General features: G+C 39.8%; 1 protein-coding gene and 1 long non-coding RNA gene across 4 annotated transcripts; one reads left to right on the top strand and one right to left on the bottom strand.

Moving 5' to 3' along the window:
- Positions 1-5952: 5952 nt before the first annotated feature.
- Positions 5953-17229, top strand: LOC143858713 (LEAF RUST 10 DISEASE-RESISTANCE LOCUS RECEPTOR-LIKE PROTEIN KINASE-like 1.5). Of its 3 annotated transcripts, none has more exons than XM_077369435.1 (2): positions 5953-7764; positions 16747-17229. In XM_077369435.1, exons 1-2 carry the CDS (start codon positions 6048-6050, stop codon positions 16764-16766), a joined length of 1737 nt encoding a protein of 578 aa, XP_077225550.1. In that variant the 5' UTR covers positions 5953-6047; the 3' UTR covers positions 16767-17229. The 3 variants fall into 3 exon arrangements, with proteins under 3 accessions (XP_077225550.1, XP_077225549.1, XP_077225548.1); XM_077369434.1 differs by having other exon boundaries at positions 16741-17229; XM_077369433.1 differs by lacking the exon at positions 16747-17229 and adding an exon at positions 11039-11449.
- On the bottom strand, positions 11368-14532 carry LOC143858714 (uncharacterized). The gene is made up of 3 exons (XR_013239008.1): positions 14496-14532; positions 12542-12692; positions 11368-11430 (listed from the first exon to the last, which is right to left on the bottom strand). It is a non-coding gene; the product is annotated as an uncharacterized LOC143858714 (long non-coding RNA).
- Positions 17230-19693: the final 2464 nt, after the last annotated feature.

Genomic DNA, 19693 nt, shown 5'->3' with positions numbered 1-19693 from the left:
CTCTCTCCTAATGTTAAACTCCCTATATTCGCTGGGCATTAAGAAGGAAGGACGCCTTCAGAGGCGAAAGGCCATGGGGAGATACCGCCTGTGATCCATGGATCTCCTCCCTCTATTCCTCCTGTTCTCTCTAATCTCTTCTTCTTCTACTTCTATTTCTCCTCTTCTTCTAGTTCTAGTTCTCCTCTCCTCTCCTTCTCTTCTTCCCTATCTTCTTCCCTCTCTCCTCTTCTTCTTCTCTTTATTCCATTTCTTTTGTTTCTCTCTCCTGGTCCTACATCAGTTAGTAGAAGAGGTACCTCATAATGTTATAGATACTTTTGATTCCGAGGGGCAGCAAACTCAAACTCAGAAACCTGAATTAGTATTCCGATGCAGGATAATATGGTGATTAAGATGTGGAATGATTCAGTGCGTTTCAAAGTGCTCTCATTGTATGACGGGGATCTTGAAAACTTAGGCCGCATTGATATTCTTTTTCTTCTACGTCATGATGAGTGGAAGGTAAATAACAGTGATATGTTTAATGGCTTGGCAATGGTATTGGACTTACTGGTTTGCATAGTGTCAATTCTTGACTTGACAACTGTGTGTAAATGACAGTGATATTTGCTCTCTCCTTGTTGCTTTCAACCATTGAATTGTGATCTGGTGAATTTTTGCTCTTCACACAAGTAGATCATAAGCTAAATTTCAGCACACACTCTCTCTCTCTCTCTCTCTCTCTCTCTCTCTCTCTCTCTCTCTCTCAATCTTTTGTTTTTGATATTTTATGTTTCTTTTCCTTTTTCTGTGGTGTATGACGTGACCTCCATTATGGTTGTTGATTGCTTCTTAATTTAATTTATTAGCCATTCAAAAAATAATATTATCATTTTGTATGGACCCAGTTCCACCTGTAGAGTGATCAAGTTCATGAATATTGTTAGGAAGTCCATTAATATGCAACCATCCAAACTGTTGATTTTTGCAGGTCCCTATCTCGAAAATGGTATCTTTGTTCAGGCTCAGTCATAGATCCAATGGGTTGCCCTGTGATGACCCATCGGATCAAAGGTCCCGATCACCAAGTACCTATGCCACGTGTGCATATGTACTGAGTCACGGTCCTTTTCATCAAAGAAAATACATATCCTCTTCCATTGACCTCAATGAGAAAAACTACTAGACATTAGGTGTGGGAGATTGAGAAAGAGAAGACAAATGGACATGCATGTTATTTTTTAATCGATCTGTCACTGTTTTAAATTATCAAATTTGAATCAGAAAACATTTTCATGGAACCGTTGTTGTTATCAAAATATAGAAATTACTAATTTAAAGTACTAAACCAGTGCCCTTATTCTTTCAGATGTGACTTGAATGAGATGACATTGGTGGTCCTCCCTTAGTTTTATACTAGTAAAAATGCACGTGTGATGCCCGTGCTATCCATTTAAAATTGTACATACCACATCATAGGTTAATCTAAATCGTCCATGTGATGGAGCACAACATCAATAGGTTGTGCCCGTAAAATCTTTTACATAGGCTGATCTTAGCCCTCCAATCTATAGAGGTTTCCATGATTGTTGTTCCTCTTAAGGTGCCCAGAATTCGTCAATACTTTTACAGGTGTCATGCATTCGTAATATCAACAATCTGTAATTTGACCCTCACATAGTGAATAAGAAAAAGTAATTTTTTTCGTCATCGTTAGGGGTGAAACTTGGGTGTCAACCTGACCCAGTTCTGGTTGGGTCGGCCGAGCTGACCCGATTTGATATGATACCAATTGTTGAGCACCTCAACTCAAGCCGGTTTGTTTTGGATTTTGAGAACAAATAATGAGTCACCAATAATCTGTTTTTAACTCACAATCGGTTCTCAAAATCCAAACCAAACAGGGACTAATAATTAACAAAGGGAAATATTATCCGCACTACTATATTTTGATGATCACACTCCTCACTTTATTCAAGTACAGTATGGCCGGCACCATAAGATTATCCAAACCGTCCATTGTGGACTGTGGAGACTATTTCAATGTTGAAAAAGAAAAACACAAATATACAGAACTTCTTCAGATGGAACCCAAATTCGGATTTCGGGTGGGGTCGGGTTGCCCGACAGCCCAACCAGACCCAACCCGATTTCCAATTGGGGTTGATTTTTCGCAACCCAACCCAACCCGATTCACCGTATTTTGATGATCGCACTCCTCACTCTATTAAAATGTACGGTATGGCCCGTACCCTGTGTCGGTACCTTTCGTATGTAGATTATGATTTTACCCTGAAATAATTTCTCATAGAGATAGATGTTAGATATCAGCAAAGGGGTTAATGGTAAAAGAGTAATGCTGACGTGTAAATCCTAGATAAAAAGAAAAGAAATTTCTTTTGGATGGGCCACTTCCTACATAGGTTGTGCCCCAAAAATAATTTTCATCGGTTGATCCGAACCATTCGATCTATAGAGGGTTATAGGTTGATCTAAACCGTCCATGTGATGGAACACAACATCAATCGGTTGTGCCCGTAAAACCATTTTCATAGGTTGATCCTAGCCCTCCAATTGATATAGGCTGATCGTAGCCCTCCAATCAATAGAGGTTTCCATAATTGTTGTTCCTCTTCAGGTGCCTGGAATCTATCAATATTTTGCAAGCGTCCTGCATGAGTAATATAAATTAGTTCTTTTGTCATTGTCATATGTCTTTGACTCTTCTTTGTAGTTTTTTGCCGTAATTATCATAGACAGGTAACCTGTGTTGGTACTTTTCGTATGTAGATTACAATTTTACCCTCAAATAATTTCTCATAGAGGCAAATGTTAGATATCAGCAAAGGGCTTAATGGTAAAAGAGTAATGGCGATGTGCATGGAAAAGGTGGGACACAAGGGGAAATAACGGCAAATGAGTGGAATTATGGCAGTGGGACACAAGCGGAAATAACGGCAAAGGGTGGAACACATTAACCCATCATTTTGCCTTTATATATAGTAGTTAGATTAGATTAGATAGATTGTTACCCTCTCTTTATTTAAGCTACTCTCATTGACTGTTGATTGGATTTGGAATTTTAACAGCTGAAGAGAAAAGTATATGGTAAAGCTAGGAGTGAGGCAGTATCAAAAAAGGGAGTGGAAAATCATCTCCCTTATTTAGAACTTACTTGGTCTATAAAACCCCAAAGTACCATAGTCAGAAACTGGTCATTGGCATAAATGAGAGAATCAGATCTCATTATCTCAATGTTTTATTGGTAGAATTGTAATAACTGTTCTCTTATTATGGCATCTTGAAAAGGAGGGCTCCACCTCCCCACAAAGCAATCCATGACTGCCATGTAGACCTGGCAAACGGGTGGGTCGGGCCGGGTCAACCCGCGGGTGATGCGGGTGCGGGTCCACGGGTCGGGTGAGAAAATGACCCGCATTTTGGCAGGTCAAAATTTACGTGACCCGCGCGGCCCGCGGCCCGCAGGTGAGCCGGGTCAACCAGCGGGTCACCCGCAAATATGGGATTGTAATAATTATTTTGATTTGACGGCCTCTATTTTTCCCGTAATTGTCATAACCTCCGGATATGTGATTTGGTATTTTTTTCGTAATTTTAAAATTTTATAACCCTTTCTAGGTAATTTTTCATTCAAAACTTTATAATTTAGCTAATTTACTTTTTGTGGTGTAATGATTACTTTTTTACATTTTCTAGGAACATTTTAGAACATTTGGATGCGCGCATTTTGCATACACAAAGGCCACTTGCCGAGAAATTGACAAAGGAGAAGCTTGATAGCAAATTCTAATAAAATAAAAACCACATTTAAATGTTATCAACACTACTGGGCACTCTCACTTTATGTATGGCCCACACCATAGGATGATCCAAACCGTCCATTAGTTGGGCCATAGCCTAAATAGGTTATGCTCCAAAAATCATTTCCATAGGATGATCCTATCCCTCCAATCTGAATGTTAGAGGGTTGATCCTAACCCTCTATAGATCGGAGGGTTAGAATCAACCGATGGAAATAATTTTGGGGCATAACCTATTTAGGGTATGGCCCATCTAATGGACGGTTTGGAACTTTGGATAATCCTACGGTGCAGGACATACCGTACTTTTTATAAAGTGAGGAGTTACTCATAAAAAACAAACAGCAGTGATGATAACACTCTCAAAAAGATTAAAAAATACTGTAAAAATGCGGGTGCCCGCGGGTTGACCCGACCCGACCCGTGTTTTTGCGGGTTGGGTCACCCGTGGGTTGGTTTTTGACGGGTCACGGAAACTTAGACCCGTGCCCGCAAATTTGCGGGTGGGCCGGGTCGACCCGCGGGCACGGGTCACTTTTGCCAGGTCTATTGCCATGCCAAACAAAGGGAACTATAACTCCAATTTATTATGGGGCCATTTTGATATAGGGAAATACTATGGAGATTTTTTTCTATGAAAAAATATTTTATAAAAAATAAATTCAAGGATTTATTAAGGTTGTAATTTTCCTAGAAAATATGTAAATTAAAGTTTTCATAAAAAATAGTTAAACAAGGCCATGTGTGGCAACCATGATGCGATTTTCTCACAAACAAGGAAACATTTTCATGAAAAATGAGTTAAACAAAGCCATGTTTGGCAACCATGAAATTATTTTCTATGGAATCTTATTTTGCATAGAGGTGGGAGAGGGGTAGGGAGGCTTTTTTTTTTTTTTGTTTGATTGGCAAGCTAGACCATTCATTTTCCGGGCTTAGACGGTGCCTTAATATTTTCTCCTCAATAAAAGCCCTTTGCTGTACAATTTCAGTCACCATACACTCTGTCATGGAGATTGGGATATGGGTCGGATGAACAACTACCTATCCTTCTTGTTCTTCTCAAAATAGGCCAAGTAGACTGAGAGGGTGGAAAAATAGTGAGCAGGGGGTGAAAATATCAAATCACTGTGTCGCTGCTGACCATTAATTCAACAGCTATCTTTCTTTTCTCGTCCTTTCAATGTTTGTGTACAAAAGAGACTTTCCTAAGTCATATAATTGTATGGTCGGCCAAAGTAGATGATAAGTAGGTAAAGGGACTCGTGACTTGAATGAGAAACAGTGAAAGACATTGACATCTACCTTAATTGTTCGTACTATCATTTCCTGATTTCTCTTTGGCTCTGTTCACTTGCGTTTCCGGAAAAGCAAATCCCTCGAAAACAACCTCTTTTTTCCTTGGCAAGATAGAATTCTGGTGTTCACTTGCTTTCCTGAGAAAGTAACAAGCCTTTGTGAAAAATGTCAAATAATGACATGAAAATTACCAAAAATGATGTGGAAATGTCTCTTTCTCCACAAGTGTGGGAAACCAAATCCCACTATTTTGGTCGGATTTACTTTCCCGGAAAAATTAGCGAAAAAAGATGGGCAAGTAGTTTCTCGAGAAACCTTTTCCTGCACAATTCTTGCGCACGTGAACAGGCGCAGGAAACCTTTTCCTACACAGTTTTCCTGGATTTCTTTTCCTAATGCCACGTCAGATTCCCGAAAAACCTTTTCTTTTCCTTACCCCGAAAAACAAGTGAACAGAGCCTTTATGTATTCGCTTTTCATTTGCTAATCTATTATTACTCGGGAAGTTGATAAAGCCACCCCCATTTTCAAAACCCCATAATATGAGGGCATTATCTGGTAACTTTTTCAAGGTGAGGAAGACAAATACAAGGGGTGTAGCAGCAAATAACAGGGACTGCCATGTTGTCTCCCATATTCCAATGATCCAAAAACTAATATATTTTCCCACTAGAAGAAGAAAAAGAGAGTTACTGCAATGTAAATTCTAATGGGTCAATTCAATCTCTATCTTCAAGTAATAAAGCAATCAAAAAGCAATAAGGTTTCGAAATTCTACAATCCGGTCGGTCTGCAAAACTTGTCGTCACGCCTACCCTTCACGTGAACTTATAAAACCATGAAAACAACAACACAAATCCAAGTAATGAGAAGATAGATCTCTCTCTCTCTCTCTTTGATTTTAATGTCCACAAACAGAGTCCTCTATTATCTTCCTCCTCCTCCATGCCTCCTCTCATTTTCTTCTTCTTTTTCTTCTTTCAATCCAAAGCTAGTCCTCCTCTTCTCTGTCCTGCTTTTCTTTCAAAACCCACTTTTCCATTCTCTACTTCTCGAGATTGCACCCACTCTTGCTTTCAGATCAACTGCTCTACATCACCCCACTCCCTCATCTTCATCAAAAACCTCTCTTTCTTCCTCCTTCACCAACAACCCAATTCCCTCACCCTCTCTCCCTCTTCCATCACCCACAAAAACATATCCCAAAAACACCCCCCAATCGATCTTTCCCAAACCCCATTTCATTTCTCCTCCGCGACTTGCTCCAACCTCTCCCTCCTCTGTAATCTCACCAATCCCCAAAACCCCCATTTACAAGGCTGCCCAATTCCCCCAAATTCAAACCCGGTACAAACTCGCTGTAACTCGGTAGACTCAGTGACAGAGTTTCTCCGATCCGGAATCCAAGTAGAATGGGATCAAACCCACGAACCCTACTTCTCCAACTGCAAAAAATGCGAAACGGATCGAAACTCGGTTTGCGGACTCAACGATTCGGACCCAAATCACCCATTCCTCTGTTTCCGCTCCCATAAACCCGACAGAATCGCTCTCTTTATTACCCTTCTTGCCATCGCCTCTCTCCTTATCGCTGGAGCTTCATCCTTCGCCATGTTCCGTTACAAAAAACTCAAGTCAAAGTCAAACCCAACAGATGAAAACTCAAACGATCCAACGGCTATTTTTCTCCACCGTTACCGATCAACTCATCTCCTCCCTCCAGTCTTCACCTACGAAGAGCTCGAATCGTCCACAAACCGATTCGACTCAAAGCGAAAAATCGGCGATGGAGGGTTCGGATCGGTCTACCTGGGTCAACTCCACGACGGACGAATCGTAGCCGTTAAAAAACTCCACTGCCGCCACGTGGCAGCGGCGACAACCACAAAATCATTTTGTAATGAGATCTTAATCCTCTCCTCAATCCAACACCAAAATCTCGTTAAACTACACGGCTACTGTTCCGATCAACGCGGCCTTCTCCTCGTCTACGATTATTTCACTAACGGAACACTCGGCGATCATCTACACGGCTCAAAAAGCTTATACAAAAAATGTTCGCTGGCGTGGCAAATCCGAGTCGAGATGGCATTACAAATCGCTCTAGCAATTGAGTATTTACATTTTTCAGTGAGTCCGGCCGTGGTACACCGTGACATAACAACTTCCAATATCTTTGTAGAGAAAGATATGAAAATCAAAGTGGGTGATTTCGGACTGTCCAGATTATTGGTTTTTTCGGACTCTTCTCCCTCTTGTGTGTGGACCGGGCCACAGGGGACTCCGGGTTATTTGGATCCGGATTACCATAAATCGTTTAGACTGACTGAGAAGAGTGATGTGTATAGTTTTGGGGTGGTGTTGTTTGAGTTGATATCGGGTATGAAGGCTGTGGATTTGAGTAGGGATAAGAGGGAGGTGGGGTTGGTGGATCTTGTGGTGGGGAGGATCCAACTCGGAGCCTTGCACCAGGTGCTCGACCCGGTTTTGGTTTTGGAAGGTGAGGCGATGGGGACTGTTGACTCGGTGGCTGAGTTGGGGTTTAGGTGTGTGGCTGTGGATAAAGACGACCGGCCTGATGCTAAGGAGGTCGTGGCTGAGCTTAAGCGGATTCGGAGTCGGACCCGTGGGACTCGGTCTTTGAGTTCCACTTCCGATACAGGTAAGACCCAATTGACTCACATCCGAGTCTAACTCAGTCTCGGACTCGGCTTTTCTTTGGTTGGGTGGTGAGATATATATGTTGGTGCGGTGTATGCGAGCGTAAATCGGGAGATAGATATACACCATACCTTGGTGTATGCGCGAGTTTTTTTTAGTTTTTTTTTTTTTTTTATGTACATCTTTCTAGATTTGATGAGTTTGATTAATCTACAAAATGATATATTACGAAGGCCCTATCTATACTGTACATGAGAAATTATGGCAGAGCTCGATTATTCCGGGTGGTTACTTAAATGCTGCTGATATCCGCACCACCAAATTTTGATGAGGGCACTACGTACCTCGTTTGGATGTTGACAGCGCTGCGCCTTGAGTACTGTGTAACATCTGTATAGAAGCTAGTTCGAAATTGTAAACAAAGTCAGCAGTGCCATTATCAAATTATGGTAGTGCGCTTATCAGTCCCCTATAAAAACATTATAAATGTAAACTTCTATTTACTTCTATTTAACTATTAAATACCTTGAAATGTACACACAAGTGTATAGATAAGTTATCTACACACTAGCTTAAAATATAGTGGAGGGCATATTGTTTGGGTGATCCAAACCATTCATTTGATTAGCCCTCATATAGATAGGGTGTCCACAAAAAATCAGCTCCATAGGATCATCCCAACCCTACAATTGGTTGAGGTAAAATAGACGTGTATAAACCTTAACAAATCTGTCCATTTTTTGCCTCCACGGTTTGAAGGGTTAGGATGATCCTATGGAGCTGATTTTTTGTGGACACCCTATCTATGTGAGGGCCAATCAAATGAATGGTTTGGATCACCCAAACAGTGTGGGCCCCCACTGTATTTTAAGCTATTGTGTAGATAACTTATTTACACTTGTGTGTAGAAACCATTTTCTCATATATATATATATATAGAGAGAGAGAGAGAGAGAGAGAGAGAGAGAAAAAGTGTAGCTACGCATACGTGTGGCTAACTTAGCTACACCGACGCCTTAAAATACAGTAGGCCCTACATTGTTTCAGTGATGAAAACCATTCATTTGATGGGCCCTCACATAGATAGGGTGTGCCCAAAAATAAGCTTCATAGGATCATCTCAACCCTACGATTTGTGGAGGCAAAAATGGACGTGTAAAAGCCTTCACAAATCTGTCCATTTTTGCCTCCACAGTTTGAAGGGTTGGGATCATCCGATGGAGCTGATTTTTTGGGCACACCCTATCAATGTGAGGGCCTATCAAATGAATGGTTTGGATCACCCAAACAATGTGGGCCCACTGTATTTTAAGTCGTCGGTGTAGCTAAGTTAGCTACACGTATGTGTAGCTTCACTTAACTCATATATATATATATATATATATATATATATATATATATATATGAGGAAACTGTTTGTGCGCTTAAGCGCATGAAAAAAGTCGTGCGCTGAAGGGGTTTGAAGTGGGTCCCACTGTGTAACGAAACAAGAAATAGAGCCTTCTTCCAAATCGATTTGGCTCTGTAAGAAAAACCCAAATGGCAGATTTCAAACCTTTTGTAAAAACAACAAGAAAAAAAACCCAAATCACAGACCCTCGTGTTCATGCGCTCTTTTGTTAAGAAACCCAAATCGCACAGAGAAACCCAAATCGCAGACATGAATCTCTCTATCTCTCTCTCTCTCTCTCTCTCTCTCTCTAAGTATCTCTTCACGTCTGTCTTGTAAGAAACCCAAATCTGTTTTGTTGACAGAGAAACCCAAATCGCAGACGTGAATCTCTCTCTCTCTCTCTCTAAGTATCTCTTCTCCGCAAGTCCGAAGTCCAAACACGATCGCAGACTCACAGAGAAACCCAAACCCAAATCGCAGACTCTCTAAGAAACCCAAATTACAGACTCACAGAGAAACCCAAACCGTTCACTTCGTCCATATGCTCCATTATCTCCCTGAATTCCTATGCTTCCATCAATGTCAAAGTCATCGAAGAATTAGGGTTTGAAATGGACGAATTAGGGTCCATGGATTCAGAAATTCTATATTTTTAGGACCTCCGGCGAAAGGGGAAAAAATGAAAGGGTATTAGGGATTTTAGGGTTTGGGTTCAAATTTAGCAGAAAGACGATTTGCTCCAGCTCAAATTCAGATTTCTTCGAGGAAGAAGAATGGAAGTGTTTCTGCTAAATTAGTGTTACGTTCTGTTTTTTGAAGTGTTTCTGCTAAGAATGGAAGTGTTTCTCCAGCTCCAGCTCAACATTTTGTTACGTTCTGTTTTTTGAAATTTCGTGCTTTTTCTATTTGGGGCGAATGATAAATTCGCACCCACTGTAGGATAATTCGCTACCTTGAACGTGAATTGACCAAAATAACCTGCTTATCTCTTTAATGAAGCAAGGGTATTTTGGTCATTCACTTCAATCGCATGGGTGTTTGTAAGTAGCTTTGTACGTTAATAAAAGTTGCCTTTCAACTAAGTTCCACCGTATTATGGTGCAGCTCCCTTGAATTGGGCATCCGTACGGTTTGATCCGGTGGGCCCACATGTTATGACCCTGCAATTTGTTGATATGGGCTACTGCTAATAGGGCCCACCTTGCAATCTCTATGGTAGGATGATCATAATTGATTGATAGATAATCTCTGTCCAAATTCTAACAATCTCCAGGCTTAATTTAATTGGATGGTTAGGATTGTGTCCAACTAGTAAATGTTTTATCCACTCTAAGGCCCATTGCATTGATGATCTAGATTTTCTCTATTTCTCTTCATCCTCGATGAAATTTTTATTTATTTAAAAGGCTAGTTTTATAATTTGGTGGCTAGTTGCTTCATTATTTACCTGATAACATTCACAAACTCAAATATAATTTCTATCTTCCAACAAAGAGAACAGAGATCACATTTCCCTTCAAATTTGTTTTTGTACTCTCAAACAAGGAATATAATAAAAGGAAACTTCAACCAGATTTTCGAGTTCAGTTAAAAAAAATGAATAGAACAGAAACTTTCATTGACATTTTCCCCTTGCAGAAACTGCACTTTTTTCGCACTTATTTTTCCAACCCAAGTGTGATATCATAACTGGTGCATAGAATGGGACAAAAATTAACCATACCCATTTGTTTTTCTCTCTGTTATGATCCTTGTTTTACAGCTTTAAACCATACCCATATCTCAATTTCCTCTCCAATCAGTATTAAACGACTGTATAATTTCTCAAAATGCGAAGAACACTTAGTTAGCGGTTTTATTGAATTCTGTTGGGTATCCACAGGTGATTCCAAACTATATGCAATTCCAGCAGAGGATCATCTCAGAGAAACTAGCTGGCCCATATCAAAATGGACCAGTGGGGTCCATAGTTAGCAAGTTCCGATCCGATTAAAGGGGTAGTGCTGGCGAATTGCTGGAGCTTGTGGTTTTCATGCCTTCTCCAGTTCTCACCAAGTCATGAATGACCCCTGGTGGGGTCAGTACCTTCTCATTGAGGCGAGACTGCTTTGAGAGCATAGCTATAGCCTGGGACATCGAAGGCCGTCGTTGGGCTGAACCCTGAGTGCAGAAAAGGGCTACTTTCAAATATCTAAGGGCTTCTTCTTCTGTGTATTGTTCTAGCTCTGGGTCCACCAGTTCTAACAGTCTCCCTTCTTCGTAGAGCTGCCACGCCTGTAAATCCAACCTTCAAAGTTAAAAAAGGAAAGGTATTACACCAATGCAAGCATCAGAATACTTTGAGAGAGGAGCACTGTGATTTTTGGCCTCAAATTCAATATTTTGATTCCCTAGAAGTAGCATAACTCCCAAAAGTTTGTTCGAATGACATTAAAAACTTAGGCCAAGTCTGCCAGCCTGGATTTGTTTTCATGATAAATTAGTGTCTCCAAGTGTTGAGAGGAGTAGGGTGAGTAGGAGAAGAGAGATTTGAGAGAGCAGGATTGAGATGAGAGTGAGAAATAGCTAAAAATCAGGAAAAAGTCAATCCTATTTTGAGTAGAGTTTTTTGTTTCCTGATTTTTAACCACTTCTCACCACTTGGAGACACAAGTTTTATGAAATTTTCATCTAAATACAGTTGCGGCAAAAACTGTTTAAAGAATGGAAATCAGATGGTTTTCAGATTTCAGAGGTCAACTCATCCCCTTGAAATGAAGAAATGAGAACCATGGGCAAGACACTGGAAGATTCCTAGAAAACAATGTAAACTAAAAAAAAGTTAAGCAGGACACCTTTTCTTTAATTGAGTTGTTATGCATCAAAAGCTAAGCACATGACCTTTTAACACTCATAAAGAGGTAGCCTTGGGTCACTTATGACTAAAGCATGTAGGTCAGTCACCTATCACCACCGCATACATGTCGATTATGGGCAGATGAGTGTCCCAATGGTGGACCTCACTGTGGATGCACCATAATACATGTCTGTGGGGCACATACAGTTTGGATCATGTGACCATATATAGTCATTTGCACGGTGATCATAGGGAACTAACCCATGGTTGACCAAGGCCACATTTCCAACAAAATTCAGCCAAAATGTTATATTGGCCTTTTTCACTGATAGAAATATCAGCATTGTTTTGTTTCCTCCAAAATTTTACGATCTAGCCTGAATGTGTTTCAAAATTCAAATGCTAGAGATAAAACTAATTCTAATCCCAGAAGAAAAAATAGAAGTCCAGCATAATGAAAGAAGCAGATCAAGATCATCATATTATTGCAAAGAAGCCACCATAGATTTCAAGTGCTACAAAATATGTTAAAATGCAAGGAAAACTGACCCATTCCAAGAGATCTTTCTGCAACCCTGACCAGCTTGACCTTCCACTACTTCTGCCACTAACTATTTCAAGTAAAAGGACCCCAAAGCTGTATATATCAGCCTTCGTGGTCAATTGACCACGCAATGCATACTCTGGTGCAAGATAACCGCTGCACATAACAGTCAAGTTGGAATTGAATATACTAAACAAGCAATCTTAATGTATGTCACACTATAGCATGGTTTTATTTGCTAATGACGAGATTGGACAATTCAATCAAGTGGAGCAACACACGATATGGACTATTGTCTCGGGAAACATCCTTGTTGCTTCTCAGTAAGCTATTATTAGAAGAAAAAAATATGATAGCTGAAGGGTAATTTTTATATTTTTGGAATCAAATATGGTCTCTCTTTTCAAATTCGATTTGAGCAAAGACTGGTTTAGTGTTCTTGAAACTTGTATGCTGTTCTTTGGTGGTAGACCCGTGGTGTTGAGAAATTAAACACCAAACATCACTCTAGAAATGCATCGTTCTAAAGTTTTGGGTATTTTTGCCTAAAAAAATCAATTAGAAAGATAGCTAATGTCATTGGGAAGTATTCAGATATCTGCACAAACATCTGAAGAAACTCAACTCACATTTGCTAGAACTTGTGTTGAAGTAACAGGTGGAGTTGGGTTTCCAAAAGAATAGTTATTACACCTATTAAACATGACTGAAAGCCATCATCCTAAAACCTTTGCAAAGCATTCAGCCATGGAATTGACTTTGGGCCTTTTCTGCGCAGCTTAAGTGGAGGGCAAAGAAGGCCCCATTGCAAGAATAACTACTAGACTCAAAAGATTATCACAAACCCAAAACAGAATCTTCCAGTCATGAAAGTCTAGAGTGATTAAGAAAATCAAGATAGAGCTAGTTCTAAAGCTCTCGAAGAATATAAGAATAGTTACTACACCTATTAAACATGACTGAAAGCCATCATCCTAAAACCTTTGCAAAGCATTCAGCCATGGAATTGACTTTGGGCCTTTTCTGAGCAGCTTAAGTGGAGGGCAAAGAAGGCCCATTGCAATAATAACTACCAGACTCAAAAGATAGCCACAAACCCAAAACAGAATCTTCCAGTCATGAAAGTCTAGAGTGATTAAGAAAATCAAGATAGAACAAGTTCTAAAGCTCTCAAAGAATATAAGAGTACTTCTTCTTGGGATAGCTTTCAAGTTGTGGAAGAAATTGAAAATGTTTCCGCTGAAGATACTCAAAATCAAATGCTGGATGATCAAAACAAACTGGCTGAAGAAAAAAAGCAATCTCATTGTGCTCTTCCATCTATTCGAAACAATTCTAATGAGGATCATGAGAAGATTGGTCGAGGGAGAACAAATAGAGGAAAATGGATTAATATAAATTAAATCTATTGAGATAGACATCATTCCATGAATGTAGAACAATGGGACATGAATGATAATGATTAAACACGGTCGTTTAATGCAGAATTTGAGAATGATTTAGATGAAGAGGAGCTTAAAAATATTTTATTTTATGAAGGTTCACCTAGAAGGAGGCTAATATCTACACCATTAAGAAAAAAAAGCAGCTATTCTCTAATGAGAATCCTCCTCCAAGTCCAAGAGTCAGAATTCTCGTTCGCACCTTCAAGCAAAAGCAACTTGGTCTAAAGCCAGCACAATCTATCATTACCATGATGATTAGGTATTCTAGTAATGGTTCAGCTCATTCTACTGGTCAATTATTGATCTGGGAGCTTAGAGTTTGGGCCGAGTTCAATTTCTCATTTGTGAATAAACTACTATCAATGATATTCTTTGGCTATGGAATATATCTTAGTAAGAATTCAAATTGAATTGACATTTCTCTGGTAAATAAGCATGATCTAATGCCGAAGTAAAGAAAGGACATGGAAATATATTAAATGGAAAAATTCAACAAATATGGAAGGTCACTTACAGTGTTCCAGCAATTCGTGTACTGAGATGAGTAACATTGTCTTGGGAAGATTGTATGAAGAAAATTTCCGCTCTAATCTATACTCATGCATAACCCAATTGGTTTTTTCCCCTTTAGGAGCCCTCCCTTTGTAAAAAACAAGTGTTTTCTTCATCCCAACCAATGTCTTTCCTCTGTAGATCTCCTTATCTTTTCCTGTTGCTTTCCAATAGCCAGCCTCAGTAGCCCTATTTGTTCTCAAACCAGTTGGGTATTTCCTATCTCTTACACAGAAAAAATACCACTTCTTTTTCTCCCATTTTTGCTCTCCCTTCATAACCATAGAAAACAGAACATAAGAAAATGATCTGAAAAGAAAAAAAAACACTAATTAGGACTAGAATTCAATTAAACAGTAACCAATACATGGGCAAATAAATTTTAATAGAGAGAAAAATAAGCTATGGAAGGCTTACATGGCAAATCCCAAGGCTCACACTTATTCAAATCCACCTCTCCTATTGCTCTTGCATTGAAGCTGATATCAATAACCTATTAGAACCAATCGGATTTTCCCCTACACAGAAATCAGTAAACCCCTATTTTTTTCACACAGAAAAACACCATCAACAATCACAGTAAACCTCTGATTTTCCCATACAAAACAGAAACCTCATATTTTTCAAACACACAAAACCCCTATTTTTTTCCCCTACAAAGAAATCAGCAAACCCCTAGTTTTTTAAGGTTCAGAAAAAACGAAAATGTTGAAAAAAAAATCCAACCAAGAAGGGTAGAGAAACCGTAAAAAAAATTTAAGCTTCAGAACTCAGCAAAGCCCTAGTTTTTTCAAAACGAAACTTGGGTTTTTCTTCTTCCTGTGATTGGTAGAGAATAAAAAATAAAAAATAAACTCAGCTCGAAGGAGAGATTTCTGTGGAAAACTCACCTCGATCGATGCTCTGTAGCCGTGGGGGAGAAGAGAAGAGAGGTGATTTGATGCTCCGTAAAAAACCCAAATCGATCGATTTGTTAAAAACCCAAATACCTCGATGGTTTGCTTCAGCCCAACGCAGAGAAGAAAGTCCGATTTCGCTGTGATTGCTACAGAATAAATTTTGAAAAGGCAAACTCACCTCGATTTGGGTTTTTCTTCTCTGCGAAGAAGAGGGTTTTTCTTCTCTGCGATTTGGGCTTTTTAGAAAAGAATGGTGCGCATGAAGAGGAGAGTGAGATTCTGCGATTTGGGTATTTTTTAAAACAATGGTGCGCATGAAGACGAGAGTCTGCGAAGAAGAGGGTTTTTGTTCTCTGCGATTTGGGGTCTGCGAAGAAGAGGGTTTTTGTGCTCTGCGATTTGGGTTTTTCAAATTGATTTGGGTTTCTTACAAAACAAGCGCATGAAACGAGAGAGAGAGTCTGCAATTTGGGTTTCTCAAATTGATTTGGGTTTTTCTTCAAGCTTTTTACAAAACGAGCGCATCTGCGATTTGGGTTTGGCAGAAACGTTCCTCTTGCTTTGCCGCTTCATTGTTTGGAATCTCTCCTATTCATCGAAATGTGCTTCCTCTTCGATTCATCGGAGCATTAGGGGTTTTTCTTCAAGCTTATAAAAACGAGTGCATCTGCAACTTTTGGTCTCTTCTTCAACCTTTTTAAAAAACGAGGGAATCTGCAACTGTTTGGGGTTCTTCAAGCTTTTTTAAAAAACGAGGGTTTGAAATCTGCCATTTGGGTTTCTTCAAGGTTTGAAATCTGCCATTTGGCATTTTCTATTTGAAATCTGCCATTTGGGTTTTTCTTCGCGTTAGCTAGTGGGACCACTTGAAACGAAACCTTCAGCGCACCATATTTTCATGCGCTTAAGCGCACAAACAGTTTTCTCTATATATATATATATATGAGAAAAGGGTTTAAAGTGTTAAAGTATAAAAGATTAAATAACGCCTTCTCCAACAATGTCCAACAATGTAGGCTTTTGGAGTAACCGGTAGTTTAATACTTTCTACTATGTAAATACCTAAACTTTTAAGATTTGGCTCTATTTTTTCCGTATGTTTGGATTTCAGGAATTTAATAACAAGTTTGGAAAATATTTTTATTTTATTTTTACTAAATCTCTTTCTTTTCCATTGTTTGAATACATATGAAAAAAAAGGTAACTTGAACCAGTTAAAGCAGAAAATCCGAACACCATAAGCTCTAGCATATCCATCCTTATCAGCTTCTCTATCATTTTCTACTAGGTAATCTATTATTTTTATAGATGCAGATATTCAGTTGGGAAGTTGAGGTTGGACACTATTATATATTTTTGGCCACATCCTTATCAGCTTCATGATAATTTTATCTATTAACTTTGAGGATTGCTGGGCTCTCCCATTGGCTGAAAGGGCTCTCTCATTTTCCTTACCATTGGATTCTTGTTGATGAACTGTATATGGATAAAGGGGAAAAAGGTCTGTTGAAGTCATATGCTCAAATCTAAGATGTTGAATTGAGATATTATGTTGGATGTTAAAAGTTAACATCACTGCAAAATTTGAATTAGTGTCTTCTTATGAATAATGTAATTCAATTATGAGAACAATTGGGCAGAAAATCGCTTTTAAAATCAATGGTAATGGGCAATATTTGGGGTCCTACAAGAAGGCTTATGTGGACATGTATGTGAGATAAAGAGGGAGGAAATATCATTCCCCAAAATCAATTGGGTCATCATGTGAGGTGGAGCTTGTGGGCCCGAGGACCCCACTTTTTCTTCTTATTGTGGCCCCACGACCCCGTCTTTTCTTCTTTCATGATGTTGTGACATCTATTACTTCTAAAACAATATGCTAATACAATGATTTATTGCTTCTGTGTCAAGAAATATATATTAATTATATGACTAAGTATGACATAAAGAACATTAGTGGAATCATTGCTACATTAGAAATACCTATGGCTCTCCCATGCAACAGTCCATCCACGAGGTAGGTAGTGCCATTATCAAATTATGGTAGTGCACTTATCAGTATACTCTATAAACTTTATAAATGTAAAATTCCAGTAACCATTAAATACCTTAAAATGTACAGTTCAATATAGTTATTAAATATCATATACTAGTTTCTTTATGGATAGTTGGATACCATATGTAATAGGGGATTTGATAGCATCCATTGCAGGAGGCATTTCGCAGATAGCCTGTTGCAGGTGAGAGTAGCCACACTGGCTCACTTTTCAGCAGATTTGTCTTCATTCATGATGTGGCTGCCCTCACCTGCAACAGGCCATCCGCAAAATGCCTTCTGCCATCCGCAAAATGCCTTCTGCGATGGACGCTAGGAAATCCCATGTTATAGAAATGGAAAATGATATATTAGCCTCTTTTTCTTCCTTGGGTCAGCCTGTTGCTAGCGTCCATTGCTAGGTCAGCCCCTCATTTATTGGAATTGTGGGCCACCCCTGAAGTGTCGTGGCTCCCATTGAATCACCCGCTCATTAAACATGATTCGTAGGCTTAGAGGCGCAGTTGTGCCCCCTTGGAGATTTGCGCACATTTTTTATGAGATCCAGGTCTGTGCAGGCGCTTCCTCCATCATCTTTAACCATGTTAGCAACCTGCAAATACCGAAGCCGGTAAACCAGTGAGGGACGGGGTGGCAAGATTGGATCTCGAGATGTTTGACTCCTTGCCCCCGTGATGGATTTTTCTTTGTGTGTTTTCTCTCTATTGCTTATCTTGTGTATTTTTATTTTTTTTTGTAATTTTCTTTGGGTTACTATCTTGGTCTTCCCCTTATTAATGAAATCTTACCACTCAAAAAAATAAAAAAATAAAATAAAATACCAACCGGATGGACAGACTATATAATTTTGTATAACATTCTGACCAGGGTGGAGCCAGGAATCAGCTAAAGGAAGCGGAGGGGGGGGAGGGGGGGGGGAGGGGGGATGGTTGCCCCCGCCATTTTGCACTTCATGTTTGATTGACGAGGCCCACCATCTCTCCCTAACCAATGCATAAGGTGGAGCCCACAATGTACACCTCATATTTCGATGTAGCGGGCCACTATTTACACCTCATGTTCCGCACCGCGAAAATCATCTCCATAGAATGATCTTGACACTCCAATCTAACGGGCAATCTCATTATAGATTGGAGGGTTAGGATAATCCTATGGAGATTATTTACGTGGCAACCTATTTATATTGCGGCCCAACAAATGGACAATTTGGATCATCCAATGAAGCAGGCCCACAGTTTGAGAGAGAGAGAGAGAGAGAGAGAGAGAGAGAGAGGGGGGGGGGGGGGGGGGGCGGCATAAAGATTTATTTTTAAAAAAATCCTGTACGGTTCTGCTACGGGGAGAGATTGATTTAGGTGGGGAGAGAGAGGATTTATTAAAAAAAAAAACTTATAGAGTGATGTTATGGGGACAGAGGGTGGATCCGACAATGTAACCTAACAAATCCCCATATGCCAAATGTGTAACCTAACAAATCCCATATGCCACATGGCATATGGGGGATTTGTTAGGTTACATTGTCGGTTGCACTCTCTCTCTCCATAGCAGCACTCTATAGGTTTGAATAATGATATGGAAACGGTTCCACTCTCTCTCCATAGCAGCACTCTATAGGTTTGAATAATGATATGGAAACCGAGTTGGGAAGTTTACCAAATGGCCTAATGACACATTTCCGATCTTTCCCTTGATTTTTTGCTTTTTTTAACGTGAAAATGGCAAAACTAACGTCCCATGCCATGTGGCATATATGATCTTTACACGAAAAAAGAGCTAAGCATATGGAGGAAAAACTCTCTTATAAGTTGCTAACCAAACCTATCAAGTTGGAAAGAATCCCTAATTTTAAGGGGGCAACACTAATTTCAAAGAGCAACTTTAAGAAAAATAGCTAATATTACCTATCGACTTGGGGGGATCCAAAAATGCCCCCATTGGCTCCGTCCATGATTCTGACAGTCTATCCAACTTCTAAATTTCCAGTTGAATGATGGGCCGAGGATGCCATTAAGGCCCATTGTAGGCCCATCTCATTCGGCAAGTGATGGATAGACCTGGCAACCGGGCGGGCCGGATTTGACCCGGCCCGTACGGGTCCGGGTCAAACGGGCCGGGTCAAAGTGACCCGGAAAATTCTACGGGTCATTGACATTGGACCCGCAGGTCACCCGGATTTTTGACGTATTTTTTAAGAGTTTTTTATTT

Source organism: Tasmannia lanceolata, unplaced genomic scaffold (assembly GCF_043159265.1).
Source record: "Tasmannia lanceolata isolate RefF3 unplaced genomic scaffold, GAP_Taslan_0.1 ptg000026l, whole genome shotgun sequence".
NCBI lineage: Eukaryota > Viridiplantae > Streptophyta > Magnoliopsida > Canellales > Winteraceae > Tasmannia > Tasmannia lanceolata.
Note: the sequence above shows the minus strand (reverse complement) of the source record. Positions and strands in the feature narration are given on the sequence as shown.

What these genes read in the sequence shown, in the direction of transcription:
- LOC143858713 (XM_077369433.1), top strand. Translation starts at nt 6,048, where the DNA reads ATGCCTCCTCTCATTTTCTTCTTCTTTTTCTTCTTTCAATCCAAAGCT. An exon ending in GAGTTCCACTTCCGATACAG is followed by an intron (nt 7,765 to 11,038) that starts GTAAGACCCAAT and finishes GGGTATCCACAG; the next exon opens with GTGATTCCAAACTATATGCA.